General features: G+C 40.0%; 1 protein-coding gene across 1 annotated transcript; it reads left to right on the forward strand.

Moving 5' to 3' along the window:
- On the forward strand, window positions 4,196-8,436 carry LOC8073286. The gene is made up of 4 exons (XM_002444096.2): window positions 4,196-5,377; window positions 5,455-6,864; window positions 7,081-7,195; window positions 7,879-8,436. Exons 1-4 carry the CDS (start codon window positions 4,634-4,636, stop codon window positions 8,094-8,096), a joined length of 2,487 nt encoding a protein of 828 aa, XP_002444141.1. The 5' UTR covers window positions 4,196-4,633; the 3' UTR covers window positions 8,097-8,436.

The raw sequence follows: 20,310 nt of genomic DNA on the forward strand, positions 1-20,310 counted from the left end.
GCATTATATGATCGGAGACTGGTCGACCAGCACGCCCATTTGAGAGTTTGGGGACTGTACCGACCACTGAGCATTATATGCTCGGGGACTGGTCGACCAGCACGCCCATTTGAGAGTTTGGGGACTGTACCGACCACCAAACATTTTATGCTCGGGGACTGGTCGATTACTCTGTTCCGTTGCAGACGAGCATGATATGCTCGAGGACTGGTAAATTCAATTTTTTAGACCTTGCTACAAGGCTCATACTTCACCTTCCAGCAAGCTCGGAGACTATATCGGTACGATGCATCTGGCGATGCATCTCAGTTTTGGAATTTCTATGAAGACTTTTTTGACCCTGGTACCACGTGCCTACGTCATCTACTACCAGGTTCGGGGACTAAGTGGGCACACTTCACCTTGCGGTGAACATGCTTGCTTTTTGAAAGTCTATACTTTTTAGAAAAGTAAAGTGGGCACACTTCACCAGGAAAGAAATCTTTTTTGATTAAGAGCACCATGCATTCTTCGAACAACCTACTTCTTCGATGTCCATGTTGATCAACTGCCTTTTGAGTTGGTTAAAATACCGTTGCAACTGTTTGGGCAATTTTCCTTCTTATTGAAGACGTCAAGCCTCACTAGTCGAAGAAGCTCAAGACGGCGTGTTACATCACAATACATGGTGCTCGGGGACTAGCTGTGGGGGTATAAATCCCTATACCCTTACGGCTAGACTTGGGCCAGGAGGCTTGGCCCATCACGAAGACAGTCCGAGGCTTGATCCAACTGCTCGGAGTTTCGCGCAAGGAAACAAGACGTGGAGATCAAGCCGAATTCTAGTCGGTTAGAATAGGAATTGATATTGTGCTATCTATGGCAATTGTAACCGACTAGGATTAGTTTCCAGATTTGTAACCCTGCCCTCTGGACTATATAAAGAGAGGCAAGGGACCCCCTAGGTAATTCATCTCAACACAATCCAATACAATCAGACGCAGGACGTAGGTATTACGCCCACGCGGCGGCCGAACCTGGATAAAAACCTGGTCTGTGTCTTGCGTCACCATCAAGTTCGTAGCTTGTGCACCGTCTACCGATAAACTACTATCGTGGGTATACCCTAAGGTAGACTGCCGACTAGCTTTCGTCGACACACGTGATATACGAGAAAGATTTGGTTCAGGTAATTATGCATGTGGTTCAAGCATCTATCTAAAAAAATTGTGACCACTGCCACCATTGTGAAGTGTTCCATAAATATGTTTAATATCCTTTGCCATTGCCAAGACACATGTTTTTTTCTCTACACATTCCTTTGAACGCAGATGCTCAAAATTGGGGACAACATTGACATACCCTGGATTGCCAAAGCACTGGATTGTTGCACGGCAACACCAAAGTGTAGAGGCACAAGCTTGCATTGAGGGGATGGCATGAGGTTAGGTTCAGCGGCAACTACTTAAGGTCTTGTTTTTCTATCCCAACTAATAATTTTTGGTTTGCTTCGTCATGTTATTTTGGGAAGCAAGACATGTCATTATCTACAATTGCCTTGGGTACAAAAGCTTTGTCAAATTGTTTGCAAGGTTCAGAAGGAGCTGCTCCTTTTATTGACTAAAATTATAAAAACAGTACCTACTGCAAGAGAGATTGAATCTAATTCTAATGCATTTTGGGGACTCTGGTTGTAATGATAAAGTTTAAAAAACGCTGGCCATATTGAATTAATCTTGCTCGATGTTGCCTCTCCTGCCAATTTGCCATATAAGTTGATTGGTTCTGTCTCATCTATTTAGCTATTGCACACCAATTATATTGCATGCAGACTCATCAGGCTTACTTTATAAGTGTACTTTACTAATAATTAGTGTTACCTATAACGCTATGACACTAAAAACGACATCCTTATTCTTTTTTGCAATGTTTCCTTCTCGACTGCATATGTCGAGTGCTTTCCGCAAGCCATCTGAAAAAAAGGTTTAAAATGTTGCTACTTTTTTTTGCATTAGAAGAACATTAATTCCTCAAAACAAAATAAAGGTTTTGTACGAATGTTTGTGTATTTGTTAAAACATTTTGACTCAGTAAATAAAGTCCCTTTTGTATTTCTTCTTCTTCTCTATTACGAATATAATCAAATTTACTATTTTGCTTCAAATGATTTGTTTTCTATTAATCCCCTTACTCCAGTCAGTGTTTCTTCGTATATCTCTTACATCACTTAGTTTCAAATTAGACATGGTTATGAAAACAAATACTTTAGATTACTGACTCATAAACAATTGAACAGGTTTATCTAAATCAATTGGGTGTCATTTGAAGCTATTCCAACTTAAGCTGGTGTTGGCTCCTTTCAGCCTGCACAAAAGGAGAGAAGTGCTATATTAGAGTGAACATGATCCTTGCCACCAGCAAGTAACAGGGGAAGGTGAGGTGAGAATTAGAATTGTCTTCAATTTTAGGTGTTCATGCCGCTTCATTTAGAGCACCTTGAGGAAGTTCGTGTCTTAGGATGATTAGTATAGCTATAGCTTACCTTATTTGTGGAAGGCTGCAAAATCTAGATTTTACCATCGCATCAATTTTAAAGTTCAAAGGTCCAATTCAAGACTGCCATGACTTGGCTACATCACTTAAAGTAAAAGAGTCAACAAAATTTAAGTTCCTAACAGAGTTGCTTTTCTCTAAAACTATTTTTAGCTGCAAAGGAGTGCCTTAATAGAATATTGAAATCTCACATGTGTTACAAATATGTAATAGTTGATGCTAATAATTCTGTATTGACATTTTCGTAGGCCACTAATGAATTTTCCATAAGAAACAAAAGACAATTTCTTCGTTTTTGCTTTGTATATATGTGACTGACATGTCAATGATTTTTTTCCCTCCTATGACGCTCTTGCCCTTGTGATGTGTCTTTACAGCACACCATTTTAGATCAGATATAACCTCTTACTAACACTAGCACAGTTCTTCCCAAACAACGCCTCACTGTTCACATCTCCGGAATACCACCACATCGCTATTGTGATTTCACAGTCCACTGTCTTCTCAGTGAAACATGCACAATCCATGCCATCTCATTTTGTCATGCAACATTATCGTACTCAGTTGATGTTCATGGATCACAAACCCTCATGTCTCAAGCAGCACATGTAGCACTTAGTATGATAACACGCTATGGTTGTCTCCTCAACATTTGGCCAATATGGTATGACACATATATGGAAGAAATGCTTGGCCGACTATCCTCGACAACCTATGACCGGATGCCATCTTTGCATGGAGGTATTCACATCCACATCTGCAGTCTAAATGAAAAAAATAATAGCACAACATAAGTCGAAAACAAGAGAAGCTCTCTTTTTTTTTCTCACCATCTTTTACTTGACCATTTACAGGAGACACTCATCTTGACATAGAGGAGCAACATGAAGCATATACGTACTCAGGTATGTAAACACACTATAAAAACAATATATTAATAAACAACACCATAACATAGACAAAACAATTACTTTTAATGTACCAGACGACCAGAACAAAGACACCTCCCAACCACTAAGCAAATAAATTTGCATTGCATTTTGCCTACACCTCACACTACTGATACTTTGCATACTAACATATAGCGATGACACCCCTTCCTGATTCTCGACAGGCAAAACACCGTACCACACCATCCTGACACGGACTCATCCATCAACATTTCACGTGAAGCATGAACATTGGTTAATAGTGATGTCTACAGCACAACCACCAAAACTCTTAAACCCATAGCTCGCTTTCCTGTATAATATTTCGGGCGCATACTGTCAAAATGTCTTTGAACACCACATCTGACACAAATAAATTAGCACCCAACTGGATAATTGTGTCGTGTAATATACCAACCCAGCGCCCTATGATGCTTTGGTATGTTGAGCCAAATTCAGCGTGTACCAAACCTAATGACTACTATGATATATACTCTTTTATATATAATAAATACTATGCTCTGTACATTCTCCTTAAATACCATGATGGCTCACTCAGGATTGCTTATGCTAAAGCGCAAATGCGCGCGCCATCAACTAGTCAATAAAAACACCCGAACCGAACCGGCGGCGGCTGCTCGCCTGCCCGACCCGGACCCGTACTCGGGCATTTTTTCTTTAGCGACCCGTACTCGGGCAAATGTAAAGCTTGATCACTATGAATCCAGAACTCGAGAGAAACAGCCCAGACAGCCCACGACCGGCCCAGTCTCATCACAAACGCACGCGCACGTCGCCGTCGCCATCGCCCCGCTGTAACCCTACCCTAGCCGCCCCGAAGCTTCCCGTCCTTCTCCTTGCGGCGGCCGCGGGCGGCGCGGCGAGTCGGCGGCCACCCGCCCCCATCTCCTACTTGAGCCTCCCAACCTCACCGGCGCTGTCCGCCTCCTCCCCCTCCCACTCCGCACCGTAGATCTTTCTCCTCGGCGCTCGGGAGGACCACTCAATCCACCTTCACTTCACCGTGCGGGATCTGATCGCAATCGGATCCCCCCCGCCGGCGCCGCCGCCGCCGGGGTCGCCTCCCCGGGAGGAGCCCCGGGCCCGACGAGACGGAGGCGAGGGTAGACGACGGAGGCGAGGAGGACGAGGAGGCGGGGGAGGGGAAGCCCATGCCGGCCGCCGGGGCCCGCCGCTCCACTCGCGTCTTCATGCCCAAGGCGCCCAAGCCGCCGCAATCCCAGGACCAGGCCGACCCCGCCACCCGGGTCCTCCGCTCCGGCAAGCGCCTCGCCGCCGACCGGATCCGCTGGGACGCCAAGGAGGCCCCAGCCTTCCACGTCGACATCAACCACGGCCACGGCCACGACCAGCAGCACCAAAAGGAGGATTGCCCCAAACCGGGATTGCCACCTCTGACGAAGTCCTTCGGGATCGTGTACAGTAGGAAACGCCGCCGCCGGAGGCACTCCGCCTCCGAGGTCGTCGCCGAGGACGAGGACGGCAGCAGGAGGTTTGGGATAGTATATACCAGGAGGAAGGGCAAGCGATCGAAGGTCAGCCATCTCCTTCCGCAAGAGCGAGCGGTCCCCTGTGACCTCGCCGCCGCGATTCCATGCTCCTCCTCCCTTGAGTTTGCGTCAAGAACTGGCTTCTTGGATGCCCATTTATCGGCCCTTGTAGATGGTGCCGCCACTCACTCTGGGGCTCAGACGCTGATCATCCTTGTTGATACGTCTTGCCCTGGGAGCTCTCACCGGCTCCTTGGCCTTCTTCTACCCATGCTGCGGTGGATGTGCCGCAGTAGGCAGCGTGGAAAGTTCCAGAACCTTGCTACTTTCATCATGTCTGCTGGCGTAGCTGCTGCGTTTGCATTCCATGGGGTGCACTTTGTCAAGCTCCAGCGCCGGAGTGCCGTAAGCTTTCTACAGCCTTCATCAGCCCTATTTTGTTTCTGGTATAATTGGTGTAACATTTGTGCTTCTTTCTGCAGTCTGCATTGTTACATAGGCCTCTTGCGCACTGTGGGTGGTGTGCGCTTCATGGTTCCAAGATATCTGAACCGCTTCTGTCAGTTGATTTCTCAGCACTTCCTTCATACTTTTGGAGCTTGCAATATGCTGTAGCTCTTGAATCGATGTATCTGCCAGCTATGATTCGGCACAGCAGGCTGCTGGATGGGGGATCTGAAGAAATCTATCCTCACACTCCTTTGTATTTGGATTCTGGGGCTCAAAGCAGTGGTTTTGCCACTACTGACGTGGGCAGCAATGAACCTTGCAGAGTGGTTCCGAACTACATGCCCCTTGAACAAGTTGCTGGACTAGTGGCACATGGTCTGAGGCTAAAGAAGCATCAAAGGCGGAGGAGAACTATGAGACATCCTCGAAATCGGCGGCGGCTTATAACTAGATTACCTGACAATGGAATTGGGATGAAGCACAGCATGGCTGCCACGCAAACAGAATTAAAGCTGCGATCAAGTAGGCAAGAACCTCCAGTGGAGCCTCTCCAACCTAAAGCAACATTAGAAATTTCTCTTGATTTGCTTGAAAACATGGATGAAAGTGATGTTTCGACTCCCATGGGATCAACTAGGAGAAAGAGATCTTCTTTGAAGAGCCCTGTCGAGAGAATGAATGAAAAGCTGGCCTTGGCTGAGGTGAGACAGAACATAGATTCTGTTCACAGCAAAGCAAACCTTCTAAATCTTCAAGCTGATAGGTGCTGGAGGGAAGAGGGTGCTGAAGTTATGCTAGAACTATCAGATACCAATAAGTGGTGTATAGTTGTGAAGATACAAGGTGTTACTAGGTACTCTCTTAAACCTTCAGATATGAGGTCATATGTCGTTAATCGTCATACTCAAGCCTACATGTGGGCAGTTGATGATGCATGGAAGCTTGAGTTCACTGATAAGTGGGACTGGCTGTTATTCAAAGAGTTGCATGTTGTGGGCCGTGAGCGTAATTCCCAGGGGAAGACGATCCCAATTCCTGGGGTACATGAAGTTTCTGATGACATGGAAGGGATTGTTACAGATCCTTTCTCACGCCCTGTGCCAGACTATATCAGGATGGTGGATGATGAAGTTGGACGAGCTATCTCAAGGGATTCTATTTATGACATGGATTCAGAGGATGAACAATGGCTCATTCAGTTGAATCATGCAGATTCTGATCCAAACAGCTCTCAAAGGGACCATATCTCTTACGAAGACTTTGAGAGGATAATAAGCATATTTGAAAAGGATGCCTACAACAATCCCCAAGGAAAAAATGATTTGAGTGAGCTTCTTCCCAGATATCCTGCTTTAGGAAATGATGAGAATGTGCATGCTGTGTATGAATATTGGACAAGTAAGAGGTCCAAGAGAGCTGCACCATTGCTAAGGGTATTTCAGGTAATTTTGGGGTTTCTCATACCCATTTCCAAGCTCAACACTGCTTTGTTATATCATTTCCCTTTTCTACTGTCTAGCCTTGATTATACCATCTACTGATACCAGTTACCTATTACCAAAGCTTAATTCTTTTTACAGCTATGTCCTGTTATTTCTCTTTTTGTCAAGCTTTCATTCAGTGTATATTATCTAATTGATACACTGTTTCAACCTTAGGGTGCACCCATAAGGCGAGGACATCTATCACAAAAGTCTGCCATGAAGCGAAAGAGATCTTTTAAGAGACAAAAAAGCCAAGCCGGTCGTGGAAAGCCTGAAGCTTTATTGCTAGGTAATTACTACTGCATAAAAAACCCTACTGAGCAATACATTTAAATCTGATAATGTGGAAATCCAATCAGGAGACAGATCTTAATCACCTTCAATTCTTGCGCTGTTGGATGAGTCCCCTCCCCCACCCACCACCACCACCCATAGAAAGAACCATGTTTATCTCCTTTGTTTAACATTTGAGATCCATAGCATTAAGACCTTGTCATGGACTTCCTTCTTCTGGGGCCAATCTTGCTATGCACTTGTCAACAAAATTAAAACAATAAAATATGTGCCCTAAGTATGATACATCTAAAAGCAACTCCAAGAGACTCTCTATATCATTCCTAATTGCTAGAAATAGAGATTTTGATGGAAAAATACTCTCCAGCAGCTTCTTTAAATGGTTATCCAAATATAGCCATCCTCTATTCAGTATTTCTTGCTTAGCCTAAGTTAGTGAAAATGGCTCTCTAGAGTGTGCTCAAGATATAGAAAGGCCGTTGGAGAGTGGAAAGATATAGAAAGCGATTTTTATGCAGATGGCTTTGCAAACGATGATTTAGAGAGCTAGTTTTAGAAAGATTATTGGAGATGCTCTAATGGCATTAATCGGTGGCCAATCTAGTATTTATCACATTACTATGGTTCTACAGAGGTAGAATAATCTTATTTCATTTGTTTGTGCATTATGGTTGACAGACAATGCTGAAGAGGAGGCAGCTTTGCAGAGAGTTGCCCAAGCTGAACGTGCAGCAAAACAGGCTGTAGAAACAGCTATTCGACTGCGCAACAGAGCCCAGTCTCTCATGACAAACGCAGAGCTCGCGGCATACAAATCCATCATGGCTCTCAGGATTGCCGAGGCTGCTAGGATATCTGACTCTTCACGAGATATTGTTTGTACTATCCTCGACTAAAGAAGAATATGGGCTGTTCATTGATTTGTGTGGAGGACGTGGGAATACTCTTTTTTCTTTGGTTGCATCATCGCCCATGATATTGGCTTTTCGATAAGCTGTGGGACTATTTTTACCCCCTCTCGTGTTGTTAACTTTGTCAGGCCAATTTTGAGGCGAATGCTTGAACTGAAAACTGTAATTTCTTGTATAAATGAAAGTAGCTAGCTAGATTCTGTATGTTATGGGAACTGATGTTCTGTAGAAATGATGAAAGAAAAAGTAAAAAAAAAAAAAGCATGAGATGAAGGGAAATCAAGCATCTGTTTGCATCCCTTTGTCTTCAGTGATATATGTTATCTTTAATGTGTCCCTTTTCTCTGTTTTTATCAGTGTGTGTAGTGTCTCTTCTCTGAAATTAGTTGCTTTATATATATCTTGTAAAAATGTAAATAATATTTGCCATCGACTGTTGTAATTGAGCCATTGAAATTTGTTCCCATAATGGAAGTAGTGAAGTAAAGGTAATAATATTTTGGTTGACCCATCACTCATCCTATGCTTATTGACTCAGTTTTATTTCACCATGGTCCATTTGCTATATTTTGATTTATTTCCACTTAGTTATCTATACAATACTCCTAAAGTTGGAGCACTGGAGCCCTCTCACAAATCACCAGCACCCCCTCACACAGCACTGTTCCAAGCACAGTAACATTTTACCACCGCAGGATCTCTAACCTCCTCACTACAACCATCCATGTCTTCCACGTTCCGGGTTTCTATCCTATCGCATCTCCTCCTGAATTAAAAAAAAAAGCATATCATATTCCCTCATTCCCTCGTCAATCAAAAAAAGAGTACTGCATCGGCTACATCCTCGCTTCAGACCGTGGCATCCCCGGGACGCCATCCTCCTGCCGTGGGCACCTCGCCTCATCCTATGATTCGCCTCCCTTTGCGCTCCTCCACGATGCGCCCATATACTGGGTGCCGCGGGTGCCCGTATATTGGACCTATAACCTATATGTACATATTGGTTTCAGAGCACAGTCTTCACGATTGGAGCTGCAGCATATATGTAAATATGCACTTCTGTTTTTACTGCTTTATGCTTCTACAATACACTTTCAGTAACAGAAGTGATATCACAACATTTTATCACTTCCCTACCCCTTGTGTTGCGCAGGGTTTCCTGCTAGTCTTCACTATTTTTTGTGTGTATTCGTTGTTGTTTATTTGTTGAGATATTTATCTGTATAGCCTTAAAAAACATGTCTTTTTCTTGTGGCCTTATTTTTTTAAGAGTAAAGTTCATTATCAGTCCCTAAACTTGTCTGGGTATGTCATCTTGGTTTCTAAACTTGCAAAACGATACCTGAACTTGTTTGGTTGTATCATCTTAGTCCCTAAATATGAAAATCTCTCATGTAGGTCCTCAAACTTGTTCGATTGTGTCATCCAGATCCCTAAACTTATTTTTAAGTCTCATTTGGATAAAAGAAGTCGAATCTAAAAACTCTATATCAAAAAATAACTCATAACTTTTCATATGAACTCAAATCAAGATAAACTATCAAAATTATAGCCAGCAATGCGATCTACAACTTTATAGTTGAAAACTTTTTAAATTAAAATCATCTAGGGTCCCAAAATGTTTTTTGTACGTTTATAGGTTTCAAAATTTAAAAATTTAAAATAAATTTTGTGACACTAAATAACTTAAAATAAAAAATTCTACTACAAAGTTGTAGATCGTGTTAAGGGCTACAACTTTGATATAAGTTTTTCTTCATTCGAGTTCATATGAAAAAGTTATAAATTATTTTTTCCATTTAGAGTTTTTAGATCGCTTTGTTTTGACCTAGATGAGATCTAAAACCAAGTTTAGGTACTGGGATGATACAAATTAATAAATTTGTTGACTTAAATGGGTGATTTCTAAGTTTAGGGACTAGAATGACATAGCTAAACAAGTTTAGGGACTGGGATGACATAGACGAACAAGTTCAAGGACGTAAATGATCGATTTACGAGTTTAAGGACCGAGATAACACAAAAGTACAAGTTTAAGGACCGGGGTGGACTTTACCATTTTTTAAATTTATGTGACCTTAAAATACATGTGCCTTATTTTTCTGTGGCTCATTGTTTTTTTGAATTTACCTACATGGCCCGAGAACAAAAAATCTCTTTCTTCTATCATCTTTCGTCCAATTTAGACCACTAAAATATTTTCCTTCTTTGGTCTTTCGTCCAATTCAGGCCACTGATGGTGTGTGGAGTAAAATGGACGAAAAGAATAAAGTTTTAGCAGAAAAATTGTATCATCGTATGAAGACGATTTTTATATTATAATTGTAGCTCTTAATAAGATCTACAAGTTTCTAGTTTTAAGTTTTTTAATTTAAAATCTTTAAGATACTCAAAAATATTAAATAAAGTTTTAGTAGTATATTAATCGTGTATAACACTGGTCGTCTTGGAAAAATTATATATTTCTTATATGATGTTAAATAGAGATGCATTATAAATGAAAGTTATAGCTTTTAGTATAATCTACAATTTTATAGTTTTATTTTTTTCATTTAAGATTATTAAGATGCTCAAAAAATAATATAAATTTCAGCAGCAAATTAAATCGTGTACAAGCCTAGAAACTACAATTTATGTACTATAACGTGTGACCTTATTTGCGGAATATTACTCTAAATCTAAAACAAACAAACTAATGTATATTTAGGTTTGTTACAAAAGCTATATTTTGAAAAAAGTCAGAATAATTTATAATTTGGAACAGAACGAGTAGGATTCATATGGTGTTATTTTGTGTGTGCAATGGTTACAAAATGCTAATTTGAAGCTAACTTGTGTCTTTGCTAATTATTGCTTGACTTTGTTCTTTTTTATCCATGTGTATTTCTGTTCGTACTTTGTTAGAGCAACTCCAACCATTATACAAATGGATTTGGCATTTACCAAAATGCATAAAACTCTAAAAAAAACCCCTCCAATCGTTATGCATTTGGACTTTGCATTTTACATAACTATGTATTTGGAGGGGGAAACTTGGCATATATGCCAAAGGAGTCCGGCTATGCAAATAGAGATCACGGGATTCTCAGTTCCACCTCGCGGGCTTTTTTCTTCCCTTCGCGCGGTTTCCCTTCGCGCCGCCACCACTTCGCGCGATAGGAGAAGCATTGCGCGTCCTCCTTCGCCAGCTTCGCGCGCGCGTTTGGACGAAGCGGCTAGATCCATTCTCCGGTACCCTCGATCCCATGTTGGCTTCACGAAATTCTGCTGCTCGCGAGCTGCAACGGCTTGACTGATGGCGGCGACCTGCCTTGACGACGAACTGATGGCGGCGATCGGAAACTAATGGGGAACATGACCTGATGGAGATCGGTACTGGAGCCAAGGGGCGAACCTGTACGACGACGAACTGATGGCCAACAGACGACGAACTGGTACGGTGAACGGGAACTAACGGAACGGGCTACTGCGAGGCTGTTTGGCGCGAGAATTGGTGAACGGGAGACGATGGCGGGCTGTTTGGCGCGGGATCGATTGGCCGCGCGGGAAGGAGTGCCGCGAAACAAAATTTCCGGAAAAAAAAAGATGATGGACTTGACATTTTGCATAACGGTTGGAGATCACCCGATTTTAGCCTTGCTATTTTCATTTGGGGGTTTGCAATTTGCCTAAAATGCATAACTTCAAATGCATAATGGTTGGAGATGCTCTTACACGATGCATCTGTGTAGGGCCTATTTAATTCCTCATTTGGGCCAAAAAATTTTATGTTTTGGTTCACCATTTTGCAGAATGAAATTAAATATCATCTAAATTTTTTAGAGTTGCCATTTTGCACTATAGATTTTGGTGTCAAGAGCCAAAAAAAGCATCTTCATGTATTTTGGACCCTAAAAATTTTAGCATTTTGGATGAAACTAAACACACCTATAAAATTTGGCATTTTACATTTTATCATTCTAAAGTATTTGGTATTTTGCATTCCATTGAAAACTAAACACGCCCTATGTATTATCTAATATACGATTTTTTTTTCAAGTTAGCCATTTTCAATATAAGATATTTTTCATAAACTCGTATACTAGTAACTTTTTTGTACTGTATTGTATTGTTGATGGTAGTTGTATACTTGTGTTAGAGCCCATTCACTGGTGCGAAAAGCTATGAGAGAAAAATATCGCTGCCTGACAGGCTAATATTTGTTTGAGATATAATCGGCCCCTTGCACTGTTGCATGATTGGGTATTAGCACCGGTCGGGAAGGGTTCTGTTGCCTCGGTTCCCGAGCCGGTGCTGCCCTTCCGGGACTAAAGCCCCACCCTTTAGTCCCGGTTCGGGAAACCGGGGCTAAAGCCCCCCCTTTAACACCAGTTGGTAATACACCAACCGGTGTTAAAGAGGGCAGGACTCTTTAACACCGGTTGGTATTACCAACACCAACCAGTGTTAAAGGGGTTCTTTTTTTCTTTTTTTTCGGTTCATTTCTTCGGTTCTGTTTATTGTTTTTATATAATAATAATAGGTTTGTCAATACATATTTTATGCTGATATAATATATATATATATATATATATATATATATATTACACGCATATTAAGCATATATAAATGGAAATTATAGGCTTAGCTTTATAATTAAGCTTTGCCTATAATAAAATAAATAGTCCACATCAATAATTAAATAGATGGATATGTAAAAAGCTTTATATATAGTTTTATAAGTACAAAATTCGTAACACATATATACATAGAGTTTTTTCTCCCAATGTCTAAAACCGATACAAATGATCATCGTTGTTTAGAATAAGAGTTCCGTTGCCGTTGAAGTGAAACTCGCCGTTTGGATTGATCACTTTCTCACGGAGAAATCCTGGTATCGTCTCTTGAGTAGCTTTGATGCGGTCTTTTTGCATGACCTTTTCCCTCAACCATTCCGTCTTTAATTTGAAATAAAATAAAAAAGGTATTAGTTATCTAAGTTATTTAATATAATTATGGAGATAATGAAAAGAGATATGCAACGTACTCTGAGCATCTCTGTGGGTGTTTGATTGACTTTTGCCATTATGAATTTGCACATGTAATATGCACATAGGTTGTTTCCCCCTTCTTGTGTTAAACACCACTGTACGATATATATAAAAAATATTCACGACCACGACAATAAGAAGGCTAAAAGTTAGCGAAAGTTTGCTAGCTAGTACAACTTACTTGTAGATGAATTATATTAAGAGGCGCTTTACAACCAATGAGATGTTCACGGTCAATAAATCTTTCCCAAACCCTACACACAGCCATTGTGGATCATGAACTAATAATTACAGAGTCATATCATGATATTCTTCTAGCTGAGATCGATATTACGTACCTTTGAATAATGATTACCATTTACTGATAATTAATTTTCTTGTGGTTTTCTCATTGAGTCAAAGATTATCAACCGGTTCTTGGGAATTTCAATGACCATGAGTATCCAGTGAAAGCTGTTTATATATATATATATATATATATATATATATATATATATATATATATAGTCAGGCCTATAACTATATAAAACTCGTCTCGAGTAATAATAAGTAAAATAAAATGTGCATGCACTTAATAACTATATAACTCACTCGAAGTTGTAGGGGAAGAGTATGTTTGTTTTTCTTTTTGGTTCACAAAGAACCTCATAAGATTGGTGCAGACTTCTGTCTCATGAGATGTTGTCCACACTGCGTGCGGAGCCTTGAAAACAACATAAGGGTCAACGAACCCAATACTATTGCCATTTTTGCTTCTGAGCTCTCTCATTTGGTGCCTGCATATATACATACAAATTCTAAGTGTGTAAGGATTATATACATATAATTAAAGAAGGTAGAAGTTTAATAAAAAAAATACTTACAGACAAAAGCAGCTGACAAGAGATTTGTCGAAAGCAGCTGACAAGAGATTTGTCGAGAGCGTCGTGGTGACATAATTGGTGCAATTCTTCAAACTGGACGTATATGAGGTCATCTCCACGAAAGTAGTGATGTTGTCTAATACGAACAGAAATCCAATTATCTCCCCTTTTAGACGCCTCCATACACCACTTGTTTATTGCAAATATTTGTGTGCCGAGCTCATGTAAATGCTGAGGGTTGAATAGACTCCTGTCCGGTTCATATCTTGTCCTCCATTGATCAACTACCTCAGCTTTTTCAAAAGTTTGGCATCCAACAATGGTGGCAATGTCTTCAATATTTAGACCGCTCTGTCCAAAGTAATGCTCAAGCGAATCTAGCTCATACAAGATTAAGGATTTCTTTAGCATCAAGTCTTCATTTGAGCCGTATTGATTTGGCACAATCAAAGGGGCACCGATTTTGATACTTCTCCGAGCTGTGGGACCCTCTTTCCTACACTCTTTCTAGGCTGTGAAGACTTGACCAAAGACTGCTCATAGTTTGAAAGTGTTGGCTTTTTCTGAGCTTCCCGCTTCTTCTTTTGCTGGTCCGCCACCTTCTTCCTCAGTTCCTCTGGCTTTACATAAAAGTACAGCTTTTCTAGATTTAGCCACTCTTTTCTTTCCTGCTTCAATTTATCGAAAAATTATTTGACCTCAGCTTTGGATGTAGCAATTACCTCCTCTTCACTCTTTTCATAAGATAATTTCTCTGGTGTCTTAGCTTTCTTTGCTGAGGCAGCCTTCTTTGGAGGTGGGATCGATGACTTCGGTCGTTCTGGAGCGGACCGCTTCTGACTACCTCGCTTTGGAGGCGATGGGACCGACCGTGTACTCTTTGGAGAGGGCGGTGGAGGTGGTGGGGCCGATCTTTTTGGTGTTGGAGAACGTGGTGGAGGAGTTGGAGACCTCGGTGGAGGAGGTGGAGACCATGGTGGAGGCGGTGGCGGGGTCGGTGTGGCCGCCGCAGGTGTTGGAGGAGATCCAACATTGTCACCGCCCACAGCACTATGATGCGCTGGGGAAAGAACTGGACTTAGGTTGGAGGAGTCCCTGCAGAGAAAACAATAACAAGTTCTGTGAACAAACTTTATTTAAATGCAATACATAATAAATAATATAAGAAGTAAACAATAGTGACATTCCTAGAATAATTATGAAGCGCTTGCGCCAACAAATAAACGTCTTCTCAGCTTCACCTAAGTTCTTCTCTCCGTATCCCCCTTCTATTTCTAGAGGCACACTGCCACAACCTTTCTCAACCCTATCAACCGAGACGCTAGCATATCCAGTTGGCACTGGTCGATTATGGATTCTTGGAGTTCTCGTTTGGTCGATAGGGTTGACAACACCGGTAGCCACCTTTTTTGTTGCATTTCCATCTGGTACATGTAGCTCATAAGTAGTAAAAGCCTCTGTAACATCATCCACGTGGAAGTGTAGCTTCGTGTCATCCTGAATGGTTGGTACTTCCGTGGATGCGCAACTGCTTTTCAACTGGCCTGGGGGCTAACGTTGACCTCAGGCTGTGATGTACCTTGTCCTTTCATTATTTGACTAAGTGCTGCTTGCACTTGCCTTTCAATCTCCGCCTGCATCCATTCTTCATGAGATTTCTCGTGCTCTTGTGACTGCAGAACAAAAGCTTCCAGCCGGCGGATCCGCTCTGCCTCCTCATCCTTCTTTCTCTGGCGGCTTCTGTAGGTTTCTTGATCAGCTTGGAATGATTGCAGCCATGGAACTACCCCATAGCCTCTCGTACGCCCACCGTGCTCAGGATTTTCAAGCGCATACGTGAGTTCATCCTTCTTCCTGTTAGGCCTGAACTCACCAGACTGAACCACCTCTCCTGCATGGACTAGTCTCTCTGCTACTCTAGAGATTTCTTAGCCCCAAACTAGCACCCCGGTGTCTAGGTCCACGCTTTCCCCATGACCGTAGAACCAATGCTTGGAGCGCTCGCTCCAATTCTTTGCTATTGTCTCGGGTGTGACCCCCCTAATAAGCATCTCCTGTTCCATTCTTTCCCACTTGGGAACAACACTCTTATAACCACCTGATCCCATATGATGGTGGTATGTCTTTTTACTTGCATTTTCTTTGTTCTTAATGGCTCGTTCCTCGCCCTCTTCTGATATTTTGTACTGCACGAAGTCATCCCAAAAGGCCCTCAGCTTTACATATTGCTTGAGGTTGAAATTTGGAGTCTCGTTTTTCTTGACAAATTTATTGTACAAAGACTTCTTCCAATTCTGGAATAGTACCGCCATCTTCTTCATAGTCTAGTCATAAATTCACACCTTCAACTCTTCATCGTTAGTGTCGAAGGTGAAAACCGCCGTGCCGACTTTCCAAACTACTTACCACGATCAGAGACAAAACTGATTTCAGGAGCACCTCGCTTCTCTCTCCATTCACGAGCACTGATCGGTATTTGGTCTCTCACAAGGTATCCACAGTGACCAACATATTTATTTGCATGTTCACCAAGTGGTCTGCCTATAGCTATCTCAAACTCAGAGGTTACGTAGCGGCCCTCCAACGGCTTATTTGGCCCTCGTGGAGGTAAGCTTCTCCCCGTAGAGGTCGATCCAGAAGGCTACACGTAGATATAAAAACAAAAATACTAAATTAATAACCAAGTAAGTCTAAAACCTAATGTAAAGATGCATTATATATGTTTACATTTACATACCTCGCCGGTATTTCCTTCTTGTTGCACGACAAGTTGTTGCTCAGGCGCATTACCCTCTTGTTGCTCAGGGGCATTTCCCTCTTGTTGCTCAGTCGGATTGTCTTGCACAATCTCGTTGTAATCAATAAAGTACTGACCACTGTCGTCGATCATATTTTGAATGTCATCTTCTATATAATTAGGATCATCATAAGGACGGTCGGCCATTTCTATGTCTGCAACCACATATACATATATATTCTATATAAGATAAGAAATACACTAGAATAATATAAGTTCTAGAGTGCTCCAAACTAAAAAATAATACTAACAATAACATATGAAAGTGCTAGAGTGCTCCAAACTAAAAAATAATACTAGAATCCTTTAAGCCAAGTAATACACTAGAATAATATACTAAAAATAATACTAAAAAATAATACTAGAATAATATACTAGCAAAATATATTTCATAACAATTCAAAACACTACAATTCATAATATACTAGAATAGTATACTAAAAAGTCTTTTAAGCCAAGTAATACACTAGAATAATATACTAAAAAATAATACTTTAAAATAATACTAGAATAATAGTACAAACAATAATATATACAAAACTCTAGAATTAATAATATACTAGAATAATATACTAAAAAGTAATACTAGAATAATATGCTAGCACAATATATTTCATAACCATTCAAAACACTACAATTCATAATATACTAGAATAATATACTAAAAAGTCTTTTAAGCCAAGTAATACACTAAAATAATATACTAAAAAATAATACTAAAAAATAATACTAGAATAATAGTACAAACAATAATATATACAAAACACTAGAATTAATAATATACTAGAATAATATACTAAAAAGTAATACTAGAATAATATACTAGCACAATACATTTTATAACAATTCAAAACACTACAATTAATAATATACTAAAATAATATACTAAAAAAGTATTTTAAGCCAAGTAATACACTAGAATAATATACTAAAAAAATAATACTAAAATATAATACTAGAATAATAGCACAAACAATAATACTAGAATAATATACTAAACTAAAATATATATTACAGACTACATGTATACTAGAATAATATACTAAAAAGTAATACTAGAATAATATACTAAAAACTAATACTAGAATAATATACAAGCATGCATTATTTTTTAGTGTATAAATATATACTTAAATATATATACAAATCAAAACACTACAATTTATAATATACATATATTTTTTAGTGTATATATATATATATAATTCAGTGTGGTCTAGTGTGTGTATATATATAATACAGTGTGGTTTAGTGTATATGTATATATATATATATTTTTAGTATACTTAATTAATATGTTATAATTCATAACAATTCAGTGTGGTAGTGTAGAGGGATGGCCGGAGTACGTGATCTAGCGCGCGTAAAGATGGCCGGAGTTCTCGGTGTGTCGTCCACGTACGGCGCAGCGACGCTGGTGGAGATCGATGGCCGCAGCGGCGAGCTGGAGACGGCGGCGCGACGCTAGAGACGAGGTCACGCGGCGCTGCAGTAGACGAACGGCCGGCGGCGCAGGAGACTAGGGCTGCTCGACGAAGACGAAGGAACTGTTTAGATCCAGCGCGTATATGCGCTTATATAGGGGCAGACCCTTTAGCACCGGTCCGTAGCTGGAACCGGTGCTAAAGGGTCTTTAACACCGGCTGGTAACACGAGCCGGTGTTAAAGGGTGACCCTTTAGCATCGGCTCGTGTTACCAGCCGGTGCTAAAGAGACCCTTTAGCATCGGTTTTAGCCACGGGCCGGTGCTAAAGGGTCCTTAGACGGGCTCGGATGGGGTTCTGAAATTTTCATTTTGAAGACCCGTTAGCACCGGTTCCAACCATGAGCCAGTGCTAAAGGGTATGTTTTTTAGTTTAGGGTTTTTAAAGTGTTTATATATACACTTTACATTATAAATTGTATAGTAAATTAAATATTTTGTATAATATTTTTTAAAAAGTGACATGTATTGTATTTTTTTAATGTACACATAAAAATTTTTAACCTTAAATATCTTACTATATTTTTTAAATTTGCAATAATTTTGTAAGTAATGTTTAGTATTTTGTTAATGAAAAAATATATTATTCCAATAAATTTACAAAAACTATATCCAATCAACTGGAAATCTATTTTCACATCATATTGACGTTAAACTTTTTATTTTTGTCATTTATTACTCAGAATGCTAGTACGGTACAATTTTCATCAAATAAAAAATCTATTTATCATATAAAAATGTAGATCTTGATGAATACACCCTTTGACCAAACCCTAGATGGTCCCAACTAGAAAAGTCATGAATACAAAGTTTGTTACACTCATCAAGTTCTACATTTGGTCTAATGGTCAACTTTTCATTTGGAAAAGTTTGAAATCACTCAATTTTGAATTTTGAAAGAATTCATAGGCACGCATCGGTTTCGGAACCCTAGATGGTCTCGAATGGAAAAGTCATGAATACCAATATTGTTCCACTCATCAAAATCTACATTTAATATATAGACCATTTTTGCATTTGACAAAGTGTTGGGAAGGTGTAGTTGAAAATCCATAACTGACATATGTAGTTTCATATAGTTTGTGTGAGATTAAAGATTTGGTGGGTATTGTTAACTTAAACTTTCTCAAATGGAAAAATTTTGTATATAAAAAGTTTATATCTTGATGATATCTAATAACTTGGTATTCAAAATTTTTTCATTTTAAGTAATTTAGTTTGTCATTTGACCAAAACCCGTGTTGGATTTTAAAGAAATGTGCTTAGGATTGGCTCAAATTTATCCAAATGGAAAAATGGACAATATATCAAATGTAGATCTTGATGATCTCTAACAACTTTGTATTCATTTTTTTATTTGAAGTCATCAAATGGGTCATTTAACCAAGTTTGACCAAAGTCAAAGCATTGGTTTTTACAAACACACCCTTTGACCGAACCCTAGATGGTCCCAAATGGAAAAGTCATGAATACAAAGTTTGTTACACTCATCAAAATTCACAATTCTCAAATATAGTTTCATACAATTCTTAGTATTCGTACATTTTACAACACATACTATTAAACATAACTTTATATTAAGCCGACACAATAGTGAACTTCTTCTTGATGTATGACCCTTGGTTATGATCCTGCCGTAACCATGGAGTATCCTCATTGTTTAACAGAATGCTTGGGTCTTTGTTGACTATGAAGGGCGGAATTCGATCATCCCTTTCGTAATCGCCTGACATGTCTGACTTGTCCTCAATTCCGACAATGTTTCTTTTCCCAAAAAGGACAATGTGGCGCTTTGGCTCATTGACGATTGAGTGGTCATCATTTTTTCCTCTCTTTGGTTTCGTAGACATGTCTTTCACATAGAACACCTGACTCACGTCTGCAGCAAGGACGAATGGTTCGTCTTTGAACCCACTATTGTTAAGGTCCACGGTTGTCATCTCATACTCCTTATTGACTATTACCCCACCTCCGGTCATCTTCACCCATTGGCACCGGAACAAAGAAACTTTAAAATTAGCTGCAT

The sequence above is a fragment of the Sorghum bicolor genome, chromosome 7, assembly GCF_000003195.3.
Source record: "Sorghum bicolor cultivar BTx623 chromosome 7, Sorghum_bicolor_NCBIv3, whole genome shotgun sequence".
Lineage (NCBI taxonomy): Eukaryota > Viridiplantae > Streptophyta > Magnoliopsida > Poales > Poaceae > Sorghum > Sorghum bicolor.